General features: G+C 40.6%; 1 protein-coding gene across 5 annotated transcripts in view; it reads right to left on the bottom strand.

The window, feature by feature from the left end:
* Window positions 1–20,231, bottom strand: part of phf14 (PHD finger protein 14) — a 223,041-nt gene that overhangs the window by 82,354 nt on the left and 120,456 nt on the right. For all 5 annotated transcript variants that reach the window (XM_078238242.1, XM_078238253.1, XM_078238282.1 and 2 more), the window contains exons 15-16: window positions 3,468–3,524; window positions 3,252–3,376 (exon numbers count right to left, since the gene is read on the bottom strand). In XM_078238242.1, the coding sequence (XP_078094368.1) occupies window positions 3,252–3,376; window positions 3,468–3,524 (182 nt within the window). The remainder of the gene's footprint in view (window positions 1–3,251; window positions 3,377–3,467; window positions 3,525–20,231) is intronic.

The raw sequence follows: 20,231 nt of genomic DNA, 5'->3' as shown, positions 1-20,231 counted from the left end.
TGGGTTGAAGCTCAGTTTGAATTTTATGGCAGAAAAAGCAGCTGAAAGGTTTGCCTTGTTTGCTGCAAGAGGAGGAAAGTGACAATGGTCTTCACGGAGCCTTGGGGCAGAAAGCAGTCAGCAGATTTCCCTGGAAGTTTTGAGATGGCAGGTAGTTATCTGCCAGCAACAGAAACAAGGAGCAGAGGCATCCACAGTTATGAGGTACTAATATTCTGGGGGTGATCACTGGCCAGAAACTGAACTAGCCATATAAATATTATTAGAGCAGGACAGAGACTAGGGATTCTGTGGCAAGTAACTCACCCTGACTTCACAAAGCCTGTCCGCGATCGACAAGGCACAAGTCAGGACATTGAAGAAATACTCTCTGCCTACCTGGAAGAGTGCAGCTCCAACAACGCTCAATAAACTCAATACAATTCAGGATACCTAATATATAATGAACAGTTTTGGTCCCCTTAACTAAGGAAATATATATTGGCATTTGAGGCAGTCTAGAGAAGGTTCACTCGGTTGATCCCGGGTATGGAGGGATGGTCTTCTGAGGAAGGGTTGAGTTGATTGGACTTGTACTCATTGAAGTTTAGAAGAGGTGTCCTTATTGAGATAGGGCTCTCAGGGGGCTTGACAGGATAGACATTGAGAGGTTGTTTCCTCTTGTGGGAGAGTCTAGGACCAGCGGGTATAATCTCAGAGTAACGGGCTGCCTATTTAAAACAAGAGATGAGGAGGAATTTCTTCTATGAGGGTAATGAACCTGTGGAATTCTTTATCACAGAGATCTGTAGAGGCTGGGTTGTTAAGCTTGTTCAAGGCTGAGATAAACAGATTTTTAATCAGTAAGAGAATCAAGAGTTAACTGGATAATGCAGGAAAGTGGAGTTGACGATTATCATATCAAATCAGTCATGATTGCGTTGAATGGCAGAACACAGACTCAATGGGTAAATGGCCTATTTCTGCTCGTATACCTTATGGACAAAGCAGCCTGCTTTATTGCCTCCCCATCCATAAACATTCTCTACCTCCACCAATGACGCAGAGAGGTGGCAGTGTATACCACCTACAAGATACACTTCAGGACCTCACCAAGGCCTCTTAGTCAGCACCTTGCAAACGCACGACCACTACCATTTAGAAGGACAAAGGCAGCCAAGCCACTCACTTGGAAATATAGTGCTGATTCCTCACTGTCGCTGGGTCAAAATCTAGGAACTCTCTCTCTAGCTTCACTGTAGGAGTACCTAGACCACAAAGACTGCAGCTGTTCAAGAAAGAGCTCAGCACCACCTTCTCAAGGACAATAAATCCTGGCTTAACCAGCGATGCCCACATCCTATGAATAAATTTAAAAATAGTTGGAGGGCCACTTAGCCAGAAAACTAATGGAAGGATCCCCATGAAATATTATCCTGTAGAAAACCTGGAACACTGAGGAGAATTAAAGTGACTTCTGGTGGGCTGTAGCATTCCTTGTGTGGTCCTTAAAGTAAATGAACCTTTAAGATTCTTATTTTATAAGGGGAACTCTTTGTTTGGGGGTTTTGGGATGGGAGGGTGGTGGGGGATGAGGTAAAAGAACAGAACTAAGCCTGTAGCTTAAGTAATTATAAACTACTGTGCTACGTTAATAGTGCTTGCTTTGTTTATTTCTTATAAACAATAATGTTTTTGTTTAAAAACATGAAATCGTTTGGCGTAGTTCAATTAAACATCAAGGGTCCCTAACAGGATCATAACACATTGAAATAGCTAAAAAACATCATAATCCAGGATACATGTTTAACCTCAATTTGAAACCCATACTTTTCTTGTGGTTTCATGGCAAAAAATAGCCCTAGTACTGTTTTCATGCACATGCCTAGTGAAAAAGTCTACAAGCTTCCTCCAGTCCTCACTCGATCTCCATGATGATGTATTCTTAGTGAGGATCATTGAATAGCAATCAGGAGGGGTCTTTATTTTTGGTACTTTGCACAAATTAACAGATGCTTAATTATTTTGTGCAATGTTAATATTTATGCACAAATTTCTTAATCATCATCAGAATTAATCTTTGCAAGCCATACTGAAGGACAATATTCTGCCTCAGCAAGGGGCTAAACATCAGATGAGACCTCCGTATTCTATAACAAAGTCTTTGAATGTACTTTGATCCCAGCCAAAATTTTTACAATAGCAGATCCAAGAAAAAGAAAAGCATCACAAAAAAATGCACGTAACTTTGACTTTATTACTTCAACACATTTGGATAAATTATCCCACAATTTCATGCAAGCTAAGAATTTAATGTTGTGAAAGTATTTTCTGGAATTTTGCTTAAACTCATTCTATAGAATGTTTAATTTCCCCTACCATTCCCACTGATTCTTTCTAGGGTGCAATTAAACAGGTACTAATGGTCCTTGTCATTTTTCTTAAAACGGCCATTGTCCCTACTAGAAACAGAGTGACTGTTGTCAGATTATTTCACTGTGAAGGGAACCTTCCTCCAGTTTTCAGCTGATGCCATATACAAGCAGCTACCAGCAGAATTCACTCCTGAACACAACAAATATTTTTTTCCACCAGAGTGCAAGGAGACCGAGGCTAATTGTCTTGGCTGAGATCTTTAAATAACTTGACACAGGCCAGGTATCAAAGCTGGAATATTCAGTATTTAGTGCTACATTAGGTGTTGGCTTCATCTACCAACTTGTCAAGGAAGCTTCAAGTGGTACTCTCAACATAGGCAATGGTATTTCAAAACATGTTTTGAATGTTTTTGTTTGGTTTCTCTCATTAAAAACTCATCTGCAACTTTCCACAGGGAAAATGGCAAGCAGGCATGTTATGCTCGGAATTACAGATCGGTGTGACTAGATGTCAGAAACAAACTAACCATTGATTATTTGCTACTCTGAATGGGCTTTACTTAATGCAGAACTCTTAAGTACTCCAATTGGATTACCGTTTGTTTATCTTTGTGACCTGTTGTTATACTACATTGACGACCAACCTGACAAGGAAGAATTAATCCTCCTGTAGGAGCAAAGAAAGATTATCCTGCTTAATTACGTCAAAATCCATAGTGTAAATGTGTGTGGCAGTTCAATAAACAGAATCAATCTACTACAAAGTAATGTTTCTGCACAGAATCAGATTTTTAAGAGGTTGCTGCGTACCAATTTATTTCATTTATGGCTATAATTAAGTACTAATGAAGCCAGAACTTTAAGCAGCAGTAGCAAAGCTCATAAAACAGCTACCTGACTAAATTTTCATTGTCTCCAGGGTTTTTACATGTAGCACATTCTGTCCTCAAGTCTTCTGATTTTGGTCTTTTTTGTAATGAGGTCTGCCGTCGGCGCCTTGCTCTAGAAGGAATTGGTTCCTAAAGAAACAATAATGAAAATGACATTCCAAATGTAATACACATAATATTTTTGGATAAAAATAATCTGTTTTCCAGGGTAAGCACAAACCTCGATTTTTTCTCCATCAGAACTAGTTCCCCTTTTTCGTTTCTGTCCTCTACTCCTCTGTGAAAGAAAACAGATATGTCCTTACAAATTAGTTGCAATAGTTTCCCTGCAAGTTTGAGGGAATGGAATGGTTTCAAAATTAAATGCTGTTGGCTGCAACACCAGTTAATTACTGGAATGTAATGCCTCATGAATAAACCAGCTTAAACACTAAAACATCAGAATCCAAAGAAAATTGATCGAGTCCTATCAATCTATTGCTCCCCTTGAAAACAAATATTATTTCAGGATGCCAATCATTGCAAAGGTCAACAGAAAGCCAATATGCATAAAATTGGTGTGAAAAATTCTTCAGTCTAGTCCATTGATAACCGCTCAAGATCCAGAGATACTAGCTTCCAGTAATGTTCAACTTTCACAGGAAGAGGGCCTCTTGGATGTTTCCTTTGTATTTTAAAATTGAATAGAGAGCCTGTGAAGCAGTATAGGATCCTTTCCCCAATAATTAATTCTGTAATGTAAAAATCATTAAAACAGCAGTTGAAAATTTATCTGTTCTCAACAGCTGTTCTCAATGATGGAACAGTTCGATCTCTTTTCTGAATCTTTCATTCACAATTATACTACAGAGAAATTGGTTCCACTCCTCTTGCTGCCAATACTTTTGAGTGTTAGTTCTTTCCTTAGAATATGTAATTATAGTTTATTTACGCATTGGATACATACTAGCTTAAAACATACAGCAGTTCAAAACACAGTTGATAAAATTATCCTTGGCAGAGTTTTGAGAGATATTCTATACCACCACATAGTTCAAGCTATTGCTTCACGCCTATGAAAATGCACAGGATCACAATGTGCACCATGGCACAGTCAATTAACTATACATACACCAGAATGCTTCTGAAAACAAATATAAATAAGCTCCAGGTTAAATTCACTGACACTCTGCACCACTCCTGGCCAAGCTCTGGTTTTTGATACCTTGGAAGGCAGAAGCAATTTGTTGCCCTCCCTCCCCACACAAACAAATTGAAGATCTAATATTGCTATATTTTTTGGAACATTACCACGTACTTGTAAAAAAGAATGCAACCCAGTTTGTAACTTAACCACCAAGAGTAAAGCCTTTCTTTTTAAATCTAGTCATCGTCCACGTGCCTTTTGCCTTAGTTCTGTCAAGCTTCTAGCTATTATTTCAGACTATATAGATTTCTCTGTACAGAGAAAGCTAATTTCCTCCCCCATTTTCACTGCAAGACTGCCTTCTTCCACATAAACCATGTTTTTTTAAAATCATAATGTGCATCCTCTCTTCCTCAAAGTACAAGTTTTGACTTGCCTCCCCACCCCACTTATATCTACTCCACTTATAAACCACGCATTTATTCAACTTCTGTCCTCGGTTGTTGCCCAATTCTCTCTGCATTGCTTCCTCTGTCTCTTACTAATTCATTTTGCATTGTTCACATCTTCCCCGTTTTCAAAAACCTATTGTTTTTACCCAGGCCTTTATTCTCTACATTTTACCCCTATGTTTCTCACCCACTGTTAGCTATTTTTTCCTCCTTAATGTAAATACTTTGAGCCAATTTTATATAACAGGCTTTAAGGACATCAGTAGCTGTGTTTGAGTAATTAAGCCTTGAAAAGGCAACAAAATTTATTCTTTAAAAAGCATATGCTCTAATTTTCACAGTAATATCATTAATCAGTTTCACTTTATGTCCAAAAGGGAAATACACTACTTTTGAACCCAGAAGGTTCTTTCTTTCCGAGCCATGCCTACCTGTTCACCAACACCAACTCCATAGGTACTCCTTAGCTCACTCCTAACTCTGTACCATGATCCTGCTCGTCCCTTCCTAGTTTTGTCATTCTGCCTACCAAATAGTCTTTCAACCTCAGGAAGGCTTTTTTCTGCTTACTCCCCACCCAGCCCAGCGGCAAGGAGTTATACAGCACACAAATCAGAGGTGACACAGACGTGTATTTGTGTGCACTTGCACGCGCGCACACGCGTGCACACACAGGGAAAGACAACAACAAACATCAAACTAGAGTGAAGTAAACAAATAATTATAAATGATTAATAAGCAGAGTAAGATAATGAGGAAAGACATTTTAGTTTAGTTTGATATTGAGCAACTTTGGGACACTAACAAACTTAATGCAACTGGGGAGTGGGTGCTTTGCAAAAATTAATTTTGCATTCCTACAATAGTTTGCTTGTGTTTAGGTTAGTGCCACTTGGTTATTCGGCATTATTGTCTGCTCCAATAGGAATCCTATTTTACCAGCAGAACATCTACTATTTTTAAACTCACAGCAATGCGAAAAACACTAAATTGATTAAGAATAATGAAGAACTTGCTTTACAGCACCTCATCATATTCTCATTCAAAGCACTTTATAACCATTATATTACTTCAGAAATAATCATTGCTGTGTAATCAGCATGGTAGCAAATGCACGTCCAGAAAAAATATTTTAATATTGCTAGGTAAGGAAGAATGTTGGCCAAGTGAACTTTCTGCTCTATTTCAAATATGGCCACAATGACCTGAACAGACAATTTCTGGGTTTAGTGTGTTATCCATAGGATGATTTTGAACTCCAGTGAAAACAGTTGCACCGAAGGATATGCTCCAATACTAACTCCTCCATAAATCATATTGTCATAACATTTGTACATTTGGCGTTGGTAAAGCACAACTCTCATCGAACACTTCAAATCATCCCTGGGGATTGCGTCAGTGAGCACAGACAAGACAGATGCCAGATTGCATGGAAACTACGTAACAGACACTATGGAGTGGAAGCTCAGTATAAACAGGGGTTACTGAGCAGAAATCACCCAGAGTAGGGCATGAACTGCTGCGGGCTGCACGGAATAACTTTGCCCTTTAATTCTTTTGGTGTAGTAGCAGCCTGACCCTCAGAGAAAGAGAGGGTGTTGTAAAGGTTGATGTCTCACTAAGTGGTGTGTTTGAACATCAACCATTTATTGTCAATCCATAACTATGAACTTATTCTGGTATGTACATGTTCCAGGTACTGCTATCCTTAGCTGCTACCTCCATGCTGGCTCTTTCCAGACTCTACCCCACCAGTTTACTGTCATGTGACTCTCTCCATCATAACCTGAGCAGGACTGTTCTTCAGTCCCACAATGATCCTTGTTCTGCTGAACATCCTTATTCTATATAATAGAGGAAGGCCAAAGAATAGTAGGAAAGAGGAGACTGGGAAATGTGTAGACATTCAATTTAGTACGTCTTACAAAACAATATGGTAGTGGAAGCAGTGCTTCAAGAGGAACAGCTAGTAATGAGGCGAGTGAAACTCAGACCCCATTGTGGGCAATGTGAAATATTGATCTCATTGCTGGACAAAAGAACAAATGGAGACGGAGATAATGGAAGGAGATAGGAGAAACATGGTTAGTGAAATGAGGAGCGGTCTTGCACAACTAGATTGCTAATTATTTCTTTCTAATTAAATAATACCGTCTGGGTTGGCCTGTTCTCTAGCTGGTTTCTCAATGTATTGGTCGAGAACATCATCCCATACACACTCCAGGAATTCCTCCTCTACAGTATTGTGACTAATTTGATTTGTCCAGTCTATATGCAGATTAAAGTCAACCATAAGTACAGATGTTCCTTTATCATACGCGTCTCTGTAATTTCCTGTTTAATGCTGCCATGCTATCATATCCTTTTGCTTTTTAAGCTTTCTAATCCCCTCTCCAGAACCATCCCGACAAGCCCTCTCTACTTTCCTCGTTACGTGGTCTGCAAGAACACTTGACCCAGCAAGGTTCAGGTGTAGGCTGCCCCAATGACACAGTCCCCACTTTCCCCAGTACTGATACCAGTGCCCCACGAATTGAAACCCACTTCTCTCACACCAGTTTTTGAGCCACTTACTAATCTCTTTAATTTCATGTACCCAATGCCAATTTGCATGTATTTCAGGTGATAATCCAGAAGTTATCATCTTGGAAGTTCAGCTGTTTAATTTAGTGCTTAGCTCATCAAACTCTCGATGCCGAATCTCTTTCCTCATTCTACCTATGTGGTTGGTACCTACATGGATCACAACAATGGGATCCCACCGCAGGTTGCTCTCCAGCTCAGGGCAGACATCCCGAACCCCGACATCGGGCAGGTGACACTGCCGCCTGCATCCTGGCACTGCAGAGAACCGTGTCAATCCCCCTCACTATACTATCCCCTACTTTCTAATGTGCTCTTCCACTTGAATGGCTTCCTGTGCCATGGCCGGTCAGCTCATCTACCCTGCAGCCCCATCTCTCATCCAAACAAGCTGAGAGAACTTCAAACCTGTTGGACAATTGCAATGGCTGACACTCCTGCTCCCCTTACCTGCCTCAGCTATAGTCACACCCCCACATTCCTGAACACTTTCCAAACCAGATGAGCCTATCCTAAGGGATGTGTTTGCCGCCTGAAACAAAGCATCCAGGTAACACTCTCCCTCCCTGATGTGTTTCAGTGTCTACAGCTTCAGCATCCAGCTCATTGACTCCGAGTTGTTATTGAGGAACCCAAATATTAAATAGTAAAGGCAGTGTCAATAATCCTAGTACCAGGCAGATCAGGCAAAAGCAAGTCAGAAAGCAAGGGAAGTCCAGATTAAATTGCATTTATTTCAATGCAAGAGGCCTGCCAGGCAAGGCAGATGAACTCAGGACATGGATGGGTACGTGGGACTGGGATATTATAGCAATTACTGAAACATGGCTAAGGGAGGGACAGGTTTGACAGCTCAATGTTCCAGGGTACAGATGCTATAGGAAAGGTAGAACAGGAGGTAAGAGAGAAGGGGGAGTTGCACTTTTGATTAAGGAAAATATCATGGCAGTACTGAGAGGGGATATATCCGAGGGTTCACCCACTGAGTCTATATGGGTAGAACGAAGAAATAAAAAGGGGGGAAATCACTTTGATTGGGTTGCACTATAGGCCCCCAAATAGTCAGTGAGAAATTGAGGAGCAAATATGTAGGGAGATTACAGATAGCTCCAAGAAAAATAGGGTGGTAACAGTAGGGGATTTTAACTTTCCCAACATTGACTGGGACAGCCATAATATTAGAGGGTTGGATGGAGAGAAATTTGTTGAGTTTATTCAGGAGCAATTTCTCATTCAGTATGTGGATGGCCCGAATAGGGGGGGGGGGCGAAACTTGACCTCCTCTTAGGAAATAATGAAGGGCAGGTGACAGAAGCGTTAGTGGGAGATCACTTAGGGACCAGTGACCATAATTCTACTAGTTTTAAGATGGCTATGGAGAATGATAGGTCTAGCCCGCAAGTAAAAATTTTGAATTGGGGCAATTCCAATTTTGATGGTATCAGGCAGGAACTTTCAAGTTAATTGGGGGAGTCTGTGGGAAGGCAAACGGATGTCTGGTAAGTGGGAGACTTTCAAAAGTGTGTTAATCAGGGTTCAGGGTAAGCACATTCCTCTTAGAGAGAAGGACAAGTCTGGTAGGAGGGGGGAACCCTGGATGACTCGGGATATTGAGGCTCTGGTCAAGAAGAAGAAGGAGGTTCATGACATGCATAGGCAGCTGGGATCAAGTGGATCCCTTGAAGAGTATAGAGGGTGTAGGGTAGAGTTGAGAGAGAAATCAGGAGGGCAAAAGGGGGACACGAGATTGTTTTGGCAGATAGGCAAAGGAGAATCCAAAGAGCTTCTACAAATACATAAAGGGCAAAAGAGTAACAAGGGAGAGAGTAGGGCATCTTAAGGATCAACAAGGTCATCTATGTGCAGATCCACAAGAGATGGGCGAGATCCCAAATGAATATTTCTCATCAGTATTTACTGTTGAGAAAAGCATGGATGTTAGAGAACTTGGGGAAATAAACAGTGATGTCTTGAGGAGTGTACATATAACAGAGGTGGTGGTGCTGGAAGTCTTAAAGCACATCAAAGTAGAAAAATCCCTGAGACCTGATGAAGTGTATCCCAGGATGTTGTGGGAGGCTAGGGAGGAAATTGCAGGTCTCCTATCAGAGATATTTGAATCATCGACAGCCACGTGAGGTGCCTGAAGTTGGAGGGTGGCAAATGGTGTGCCTTTGTTTAAAAAGGGCTGCAGGGAAAAGCCTAGGAATTACAGGCTGGTGAGTTTCACATCTGCAGTGGGTAAGTTGTTAGAAGGTATTTTGAGAGACAGGATCTGCAGGCATTTAGAGACGCAAAGACTGATTAGGGACAGTCAGCATGGCTTTGAGTGGAAAGTCATATCTCTCAAATTTCATAGTGCTTTTTGAAGGGGTAACCAAGAAGGTAGATGAGGGCAGTGCAGTTGATGTTGTCTAAATGGACTTTAGCAAGGCATGGTAGGTTGTTGCATAAGGTTAAATCTCATGGGATCCAGGGTGAGGTAGCCAAATGGATACAAAAGTGGCTTGATGACAGAAGTCAGAGGGTGGTTGTAGAGGGTTGTTTTTTAAACTGGAGGCCTGTGACCAGCGGTGTGCCTCAGGGATCGGTGCTGGGTCCACTGTTATTTATCATTTATATTAATGATTTGGATGAGAATTTAGGAGGTATGGTTAGTAAGTTTGCAGATGACACCAAGATTGGTGGCGTAGTGGACAGTGAAAAAGATGATCTAGGATTGCAACGGGATCTTGATCAATTGGGCCAGTGGGCTGGCGAATGGCAGGTACAGTTAATTCAGATAAATGCGAGGTGATGCATTTTGGTAGATTAAACCAGGGCAGGACCTACACAGTTAATGGTAGGGTGTTGGGGAGAGTTGCAGAACAAAGAGATCTAGGGGTACATGTTCATAGCTCATTGAAAGTGGAGCCACAGGTAGACAGAGTGGTGAAGGCAGCATTCAGCATGCTTGGTTTCCTTGGTCAGAACATTGAATACGGGAGTTGGGATGTCTTGTTGAAGTTGTACAAGACATTGGTAAGGCCACACCTGGAATACTGTGTACAGTTCTGGCCACCCAATTATAGAAAGGATATTATTAAACTAGAAAGAGTGCAGAAAAGATTTACTAGGATGCTACCAGGACTTGATGGTTTGAGTTATAAGGAAAGGCTGGATAGACTGGGACTTTTTTCCCTGGAGCGTAGGAGGCTGAGGGGTGATCTTATAGGTCTATGAAATTATGAAGTGCATAGATCCCCTAGATAGTCAATATCTTTTCCCAAAGATAGGGGAGTCTAGAATTAGAGGGCATTGGTTTAAGGTGAGAGGGGAGAGATAGAAAAGGGTCCAGAATGGCAATTTTTTCACAGAGGGTGGTGAGTATTTGGAACAAGCTGCCAGAGGGAGTAGTAGAGGCGGGTACAATTTTGTCTTTTAAAAAGCGTTTAGACAGTTACATGGGTAAGATGGGTATAGAGGGATATGGGCCAAACGCGAGCAATTGGGACTAGCTTAGGGGTTTAAAATAAAAGGGCGGCTTGGACATGTTGGGCCGAAGGGCATGTTTCCATGCTGTAAACCTCGATGACTCTATGATACATGCTACAGCCTTGACACATCACCTGTCCTGCCATCCTTAATGTGTTTTAAATAATTACTTAAACCAAATTAGTGTTATTTTAATACATTTTAATAATTATGATTTTAAATCTTAGGAATGGCATCAACTTTAAACACTGACTAGATACCCACCTAACAGCTAGCTTCTTCTCCAACCAATCAAATTACATCTTTGCTGAGATGCCTCTATTTTTTTTGCTCATGCAATTTTCGATCTCCTGAATACCTTTCCTTTCATGCTGTTTCTGATTTTCCAACTGCCTCGTGACTTACACAGCTTTTGATCTCCTGACTGCTTCTCCGCTTGTGCTGTTTTCAATCAACTGACCACTTGTGCTGTTTTCAATCTGGGGGAGGTGATGGTCTAGCGGTATTATCGCTAGACTATTCATCCAGAAACTCGGCTAATGTTCTGGGGACCCGGGTTCGAATCCCACCATGGCAGAAGGTGGAATTTGAATTCAATAAAAATGTCTGGAATTAAAAATCTATTGATGACCATGAAACCATTGTCGATTGTCGGAAAAACCCATCTGGTTCACTAATGTCCTTCGGGGAAGGAAAATCTGCCGTCCTTACCCGGTCTGGCCTATATGTGACTCCAGAGCCACAGCAATGTGGTTGACTCTCAACTGCTCTTAGGCAACTCGGGATGGGCAATAAATGCTGGCCAGCCAGCGACACCCATGTCCCATAAATGAATAAAAAAAACTCCCAAGATAATTCCAAAGTGCGAGCCATGAGTAGCACAATTACAGAACTGAAACAAGACTTCACTGGAGACAGACATGACTAACAGCAAAACCAAAATGAAGACCAAGGACAAAGCTCTGCTGCAGGCAGAGAAAAAAGATCAAAAGATGTAAATCTGGCATTAAAAATAAAGGAACTAGAAGAAAAAGCACCGAGCCATTGAGTTGTTGAAAAATGACATGGCTGAGATGAAACTCAAGAAACTAGAATGTCAAGAAAAGTTGAATAGTTGCAAGAGAAAGTGGAAGTTCTGACAAAGGAGTATGTAGAATCTCAGAAGCAACCAGTGGAAAAGCGTGTGGCATTGAAGGACTGCACACAGGAATTAGGCTTTGCAAAAGGAAAACTTCACTTTGGAAAACCAGCAGATGAGTTTGATTGAATGTTGGAACTTAATTGTGAAAAGCGCAATGAAATTCTTGAAGCTGTTAAACATGTACAAGGATGGCACAAATAACTCTGAAAGAGACAACTGAATTCACCAGAGTAGTTGCTGAGCTGAATGACAAAGGTTCATGACAAGAAAAAATGATTTGAAAATGAGAGAATGAACGATATTTGCCCGAAATTGTGCAACAAGTGGAAATGATGGTTTCATTTTGGAAATATCACATCCAGGAACAACATGGAATGAAACAATCTGAGTCCAAAGAATCTAGGAATGAGCGGAGTGAACATTCCCTCTGAAAGGAACAGGACAAACCCATGGCATCCGAACAAAGCAGATAGGTTGTGATCAGTGAATCAAATGGAAAGAACCAAGTGCTAGTAAGACAAGAGTACAATAGTTTCAACATCAAACCCACAAAGTCAACCTAAACTCACACTACTATTCGTCCAAAGGTGACAGAATGAGATCTGGAAGAAATGCCAAGCCTCCAAACTTTCTGAATATATAAAGTTGGGGACTTGGGGGAAGGTGAAGTAGAGGGTGTTCCAGCAGAGCAAGGGTTAATGTGGAGCTGAACACTTGTGCTGCTCATGGTCTGATGCAGAAAGTCACATGGTGTTAGACTGTGTGGTAGAGTTTGTAAGGAGACAGCATGGAGACTGCAGCCATGAATGCAAGTACCTTGGATTTGTATATAGTTATGGGTTACCAATAAATGGTCTATGTTTAACCAAACAAGCCTCTACACTTGAGACAGCAAATCACCTTACAACAGACTCTGTACTTTTAAAGAGAAAGTGACAAGAAATAATGGACACTATATGCTCTTAAAACAGTTTCCAGAAAGTCAGGTAACTGGCTCTTTTTGGTTTCTGGGCAGACAATGGCTACCAAACCTGTCAGCACAATGAAAATGGAATGTCAAATAAGAGTTTTCAATGAGCTAACCATAACTCGTAAGTTGAGGGGACATCAATCACAAACCCCCCCACCAATATGTTGAAACTGTTCTTATCTGACCAACACTAGTGGAGGCTGTGGTCAATCCATTCATCCAGAAAAACAGTCTGGAATCAGCAGCACAGACTGATTGCACAAAGCACAGAAGAAAAAGAACTCTGCTTCTAAAAGAGGGTCAGCTCAGGCAGTGGAAGGAGTTAATTTGGCTTCTCCTGTAAGATTACGTTTCTTCTCTATAGAAGGTTGGTCACAAGTTTGCATCAAAAACCCAGAACTTTTCAACCTCCATTGTCTTCAAAGAAGCAAAAGAAAATCCTTCAGACTGGCAACGCTTTTCATCTTAAAGGACTGGTTAATAATACAAGACTTATTTCTTGTTAGTCTGTTAGTAATCTAAGTGTATGTTTCATCTTGTGCATGTTTGAGGGTGTGGGTGGTTTGTTGTGTTTACTTACTTAATTGCTGTTGTGTAAATAAACATCTGAAACCACCTAATAAATAATATAATTTCAAAGACCTATAGTGCATAATTCTAAGATAGAAGATAACCAATGCAAAATGTATACTCTTGCCTAAATGGAAATAACTGAGCACCTACCAATAATTATTGAAAATACACCCCACCCAGCAACTAACATGGTCCAGCTTCAGAAACCAACATTCAGGATTTTGTAACAAAAAAAATGATACAATTCAGTTTTAAATTAGAATGCAATAGAAAGACCTCTAGCATATTTTAACAGATTGAGGTTTGTGTCCCATCTGTTTGGTTCTGGCTGTTAACATACAACAGATGGAGCAGTTATCACTTAAAAGCACCAATAACTCCAGTGCTGCCAATTTTGAGCTAAATTTAGTATCTAACTACTCTTAACTGGAAATATTCAAGTAGGTCATAAAAATAAAAAACAAATAAGACGACACCAGCCTGATACTTTGCACCTGGACGTCACTACTGCATTAAATAATCGTCTGCATAGAACAGTCAAATCCTATTTGACAATGTATGCCTAATATCTTTGCTGTTGTCTGCGACCTATTTCAATTTTGACACAAGTGGTATTTTTCATCAGCAAAGTGACAAAACTCAGTCCACACGCCATCCGATCAAAGCTTTTAATTTTGACATTCCAGCCATCTATAATATTAAAAATGTTTTGTTCTTTTTACCAAGCAGGAACAGCTGAGAAGCTGTGGTGTTCCAGGCTTGGGATGACATTTTTACCATTTAACATTAAGCATAAGCTATCTCTGGGTGCAATATAAGACAGGCAACCAACCTATAGAAACTAACAGTTTTGTTTAAGCTTATTTCCAAAAAAGGTAGAGACTCAAACCTTCCTATCAGCATCGGCTTCGTCTGATGCTGATAAGACCGCAATCTATCCACTTACCTGGATATGTTTTAAAAAATCTAATTGACAATGCAGCATCTCTTTCAGCAGAGGCATCCATGCATTCAGCAAGAGGACAAAAGGGATTGATTAAGAGGAAAATAGAGTACAAGAGCAGGGAACATAAAATCTGACTGCAAAAGCTTCTAGCAGCATGTGAAGAGAAAAAGACGGGTGAAGACAAATGTAGGTCCTTTAGAGTCAGAAAAAGTGGAATTTTAATGGGGAACAAAGAAATCGCTGACCAACTAAATACATACTTTGATTCCATCTTCACAAAAGGAGAACACAAAACATACCAGTAATGTTGGGAAATATAGGGTATAGTGAAAGAAAAAAAAAGAAATTGGTATTAGGTGACTAGAGGAGTTTCACAGTAACTTCATTGCAGTGTTAATGTAAACCTTACTTGTGACTAATAAATAATCTTTTCTTTACTAGTAGGGAAATGGTGTTGGGGAAATTGATGGAATTAAAGACCGATAAATCCCCAGGGCCTGATAATCAACATCCCAGAGTAAGGAAGTGGTCTGAGAAATAGTGGATGCATTGCTGGTCTTCTTCCAAGATTCTATAGACTCTGGAATTGTTCCTACAGATTAGAGGCTAGCTAATGCAACTCCACTATTTAAAAAGGGAGGTAGAGAGAAAACAGAAAATTATAGACCAGTCAACCGGACATCAGCATTGGGGGAAAAGAATTAATAGCAGAGCACTTGGAAAACAGTTGCAGGATCGGACAGAGTCAGCATGGATTTATTAAATGGAAATTATGCTTGACAAAGCTACTGAAATTCTTTGATGACATTACTAGTAGATTTAATGAGGGGGTGTCAGTGGATGTGGTTTCTTTGGACTTCCAGAAGGCTGTCAACAAGATACCATGTGAGGAATTAGCATGGAAAACTGAAGTGCATGGGATTGTATTGCAATGGACAGAAAGCTGGTTGGCAGACAGGAAACAAAGAGCAGAAATAAGCGGGCCTTTTTTTCTTGGTGGAGGCAGTGATTAGTGCAATACAGCAGGGATCAGTGCTAGGACCCCGACTATTCACAATGTATATTAATGATTTAAGTTTAAAGTTTATTTATTACTGTCACAATCCCCTAGTCGCCACACTCTGGCGCCTGTTCCGGTGCATTGAGGGAGAATTTAGCATGGCCAATGCACCTAACCAGCACATCTTTTGGACTGTGGGAAACCCGAGCACCCGGAGGAAATCCACACAGTCACGGGGAGAATGTGCAAACTCCACACAGACAGTAACCCAGGCTGGGAATCGAAACGGGGTCCCTGGTGCTGTGAGGCTGCAGTGCAACCACTGTGCCACTGTTTAGATGAGGGAACTAAATGACATATTTCAAAATTTGCAGATGACGCAAAGTTGGTTAGGAGGGTAAGCTACGAGGATGACGCAGAGATGCTTCAGTGTGATTTGGACAAGCTGGGTGAGAAGGCAAATGCTTGACAGATGCAGTATAATGTGGACAAATATGAGGTCATCTTTGGTAGCAAAAACAGGAAGACATTATCAGAAAGCAGTTCAGGCCAAAACATTGCATATTTTCACGAAGGAGTTAACTTTTGGGCCTAAAGAATCAAAGAATATGGGGGGAAAAGCCGAAACAGGTTACTGAGTTGGATGATCAGTCATGATCATAATGAATGGTTGAGCAGGCTCAAAAGGCTTACTCCTATTTTTAATGTTTTTATGCGCATCAAACAAGTGGGTTGCGTTGTCCTGGATGATATTGAGCTTCTTGAATGTTGATGGAACTGCACTCATCCAGGCACGTGGAGAGTATTCCATCCCACTCCTGATCTTGTGCCTTGTGGATGATTTACAGATAAAAGCAAATTATTGCGGATACTGGAATCTGGAACAAAAACAGAAAATGCTGGAAAATCTCAGCAGTTCTAATAGCATCTGTGGAGAAAGAACAGAGCTAACGTTTTGAGTCTGGATGACTGTCAGATGGGGGAGGTCAAACTGAGTTGCTCATTCCAGAATTCCCAGCCTCTGACCTGTTTTTGAAGCTAAGAATTTATATGGCTGATTTGTTACGATCCCAGCAGACATTACTAATTTTTATTATGTGGGTGTCATTGGCTGGCATTTATTCCCCATTCCTAATTGCCCTCAGAGGGCATTTAAGAATCAACCACATTGTGGTGGGACTGGAGTCACATGTAGGCTAGGTAAGGTGGCAGATCTCCTTCTGTAAAGGATCTTAGTGAACGAGATCAGTTTTTATGACAATCAACAATGGTTTCATTTTTTACTGAAATCAAATTTTATCGTGTGTCTCTGGATTACTAGTCCAGTGACAATACCACTATGCCACTGCCTTCCTTTCCTAGTGCTGACAGGAAGGTCCCAAATAGAACATTGGCTCAATAGACCCATAGTTTTTACTTTTGTTTTTAGAAGTGTGAATGAACAAAGTCACAAGACTGCCAATTAGCTTTTTACAAAAGAATAAAACATTTATTAAACATGAAAAGTTTGACTAGACCACAATACTTCTTTACTCCACCTATATCTTCACCAATGTATACAGGTTTTTAAGGATAACACAAGTTACAGAATATTTCTTATACAATATTGTTCTAAGTACAAATTAATTGTAAACCAACTTTCTAGAATGATCTATTCTTTAGATTCTGGGACTTGCTTTCTTGCCCTTTCTTCAATGTGCTGCTTCTCTTCTGAGAGAAGTTTCTGAGAGAGCTGCTGCCTCTCCAGCTACCTGTCTCCAACTGCTACTGAATCCAGTTTAAAACTGAACTCAAAAATTCTTTCTATCCTAAAGTGGCCTCTGTTTGTTAAGCAACAGCCCGGTCTTGCTTTAACATTGTTTGCTTTCATATTAGAAATCCTCTCACCACAATGCAGGCACAGTTGAAATGAAACCAAAATCCACATATATGCAAGCAGCTTTAACATGAAGCTAACTAAAGTTTTAACTCTTTCTTACACAGAAACACGAGTAAACTCACATAAAACTATACCTTATTTCTAACATCCAAAAATACAAATAGATTACTTAAAACTGCCCGTTTCCTGACAGGTTCAGTTCAGTTTCTAGGCAATGGTAACCCCAAAGATGTTGATGATGAAGGATTCAGTGAAGGAAATGCTGAAAAATGTCCAGAGAAATGGTTAGATTCTCTCTTATCAGAAGTGGTCATGGTTTGGTACTGGTGTGGAACAAATGTTACTTCTCATGTTTGAGCCAAACTCTGAATGCTTTCCTGGTCTTGCTGCATGTAGGCATGGACCGTTTTAGTATCCAAGGGGTTGCAAATGATACTGAGCACTGTGCAATCATCAGCAAACAGCCTCACTTCTGATCTCATTTTGGAGGGAAGGTCTTTGATGAAATAGTTAAAGATGACTGGACGTAGGACACTCCCGAGGAACTCCCACAGTAATATCCTGGTGCGGAGGTATTTGATTTCAAGGTATGATTCCAACCAGTAGAAAGTTTGCCCAGATACCTGAAATTCAATTTTGTTGGAATTCTTTTATGTCAAATTCAGTTAAATGCTGTCTTGATGTCAAAGGCATTCATCTGCGGAATTCCGTTTTTTTGTTGTTTGGACCAGAGCCATACTAGAGTTAAGCAGTGATGCTGCTGCAACTCAAACTGAGGATCTGAGAGCAAATGCTGCTTGACAGCAGTGTCAACAACATCATCCATCATTTTTCTTACAATTAACAGTAGACTGATGGGGGTGGTAATTGGCCGGAATGCTACAATATAAGAAACTGAAATTTAAAAATCCCTCAGAAACTTGAGGAAATTCCTTGGTCAGCAACTTTTGTATGTGCCAGAGGTGTATTAACACGATGATTTGTTGTCAAAGCCAACTGTTTTTGTCAAAGCTCTGACAAAGGGTCATCTGGACTTGGAACGTCAGCTCTTTTCTCTCCTTACAGATGCTGCCAGACCTGCTGAGATTTTCCAGAGTTTTCTCCTTTGGTTTCAGATTCCAGCATCCGCAATAATTTGCTTTTATCCAGTGTATTTGTGTAGATTTGGTACAGGATTTTTACTATTGATGAGCATGTGGTTCTTGCAACAGGCAATACCTGGGAAGGCACTGGTAATAGCATCGAAGAATTCCATGCACGATTTTCAATGCAACATTACTCTGTACTCCCAATGATGAGCAACTTCAGAATCCGAAGGATGGGTAGGGTTGTTACCAGCACTGGAGTATATGAGCCACCGAGGACCCAAAGCACATGAAATATGAATCACAGATAATCCTTACACAAGTGGAATTCCATATTTTGCAATCCTCATTGTGTGATATGGTATAGGTTGAGAATACAACTATAAGTTCTCCATAAGGAGAGCTTCGAAAACATTGCCAATAGCATAAAGACACATCTAAAAACAGAAATACGCTGCCAAAGCTTTTCATCTAGCACTCATCAGGACAAAGGCAAGAATGTCAAACTTCAAACAATAACAATTTATACAACAAGAGAAAAAGGTGCTGATTTGTTGGCAAATCAATTTTGATTGGCTAAGGCATTGCCTTGGAGAAAGCAACAGGGAACTAAAGGTGCCCCTAGCTCCCAGGTAATTCAAAAAATGTGCAAGGCTTGAACATTTTCTTTTTGCCTGTGGATATCTGATCCCTGCTGTTGTGATATAATGTGCATGCACCTTTAAGGGTTGTATGCTAAACTACTATCAATCATTACTACTTGCATGGGATGTGATGTATTGGTCACATGATTTGTAGTCAGTCTGAAAGCAGCAGGAGAAGAGATTAGATGAATGATACCTAATTTTGCAGTTAACTCTTTATATAGTATAAACTACAAATAAAGTTACATTTTGTTTCACAATCCTTGCATACGATTATTACATTTACGTTAAAAAAAGGTGACATGGTGGCAGGGTGCCAACATTACAGAGCTTACAGGTCAAAACATAAGGCTATGATTGTGCTGTGTAATTCCACAGTCATATCCGACACTTTAAGCCATCTACCTAATCTGTCAAGACCTGCAGACATCTCCCTAGATCTGTTAGGCGATCTTGCAGACATTGAAACACATTCTGCACATAGATCGGCCAAAATATGCAAGGTTAAAGTGTCAAGCACTGCAGCAGGAAATATCCAATGATACTGTGTTAAAGCAACTATGGAATACAGTGATTGGTGGATGGCCAGAGTACTTCCAGGACATTCCAGACCATCTTGTCCTTTCAGAGACCAACTTGGAAAATCTCACGTGACATCTTTAAAGGAAAGAAAGTTGTCAATCTTGGGTCCATGTGACCTGATAACCTCCAACAGTTGCAACAGGCACACATGATAATTGATCAAACCAGAAATTTGGCCAGATGGTATCTTGGCCAGGAATCCACCAAGACTTTGGAAAGGCTGTGAAGGAATGCAAAGCATGGCAAACCATAATACCTAGAACCAAAGATAATCACTACGAGCAAAACTGGAATTAATGGGTAACAGGGGACAAACTCTCCACTGGTTGGAGTCAAACCTGGTACATAGGAAGATGGTTGTGGTTGTGGAGGGTCAGTCATCTCAGCTCCAGGACATTTCTGCAGGAGTCCCTCGGGATAGTGTCCTAGGCCCAAAAATCTTCAGCTACTTCATCAATGACCTTCCCTCCCTCATAAGATCAGAAGTGGGGATGTTCGTTGATGATGGCACAATGTTCAGCACCGTTCG

The sequence above is a fragment of the Mustelus asterias genome, chromosome 2 (genome assembly GCF_964213995.1).
Source record: "Mustelus asterias chromosome 2, sMusAst1.hap1.1, whole genome shotgun sequence".
Lineage (NCBI taxonomy): Eukaryota > Metazoa > Chordata > Chondrichthyes > Carcharhiniformes > Triakidae > Mustelus > Mustelus asterias.
The sequence above is the reverse complement of the archived record's forward strand: the minus strand, read 5'-3'. Positions and strand labels throughout refer to the sequence as shown.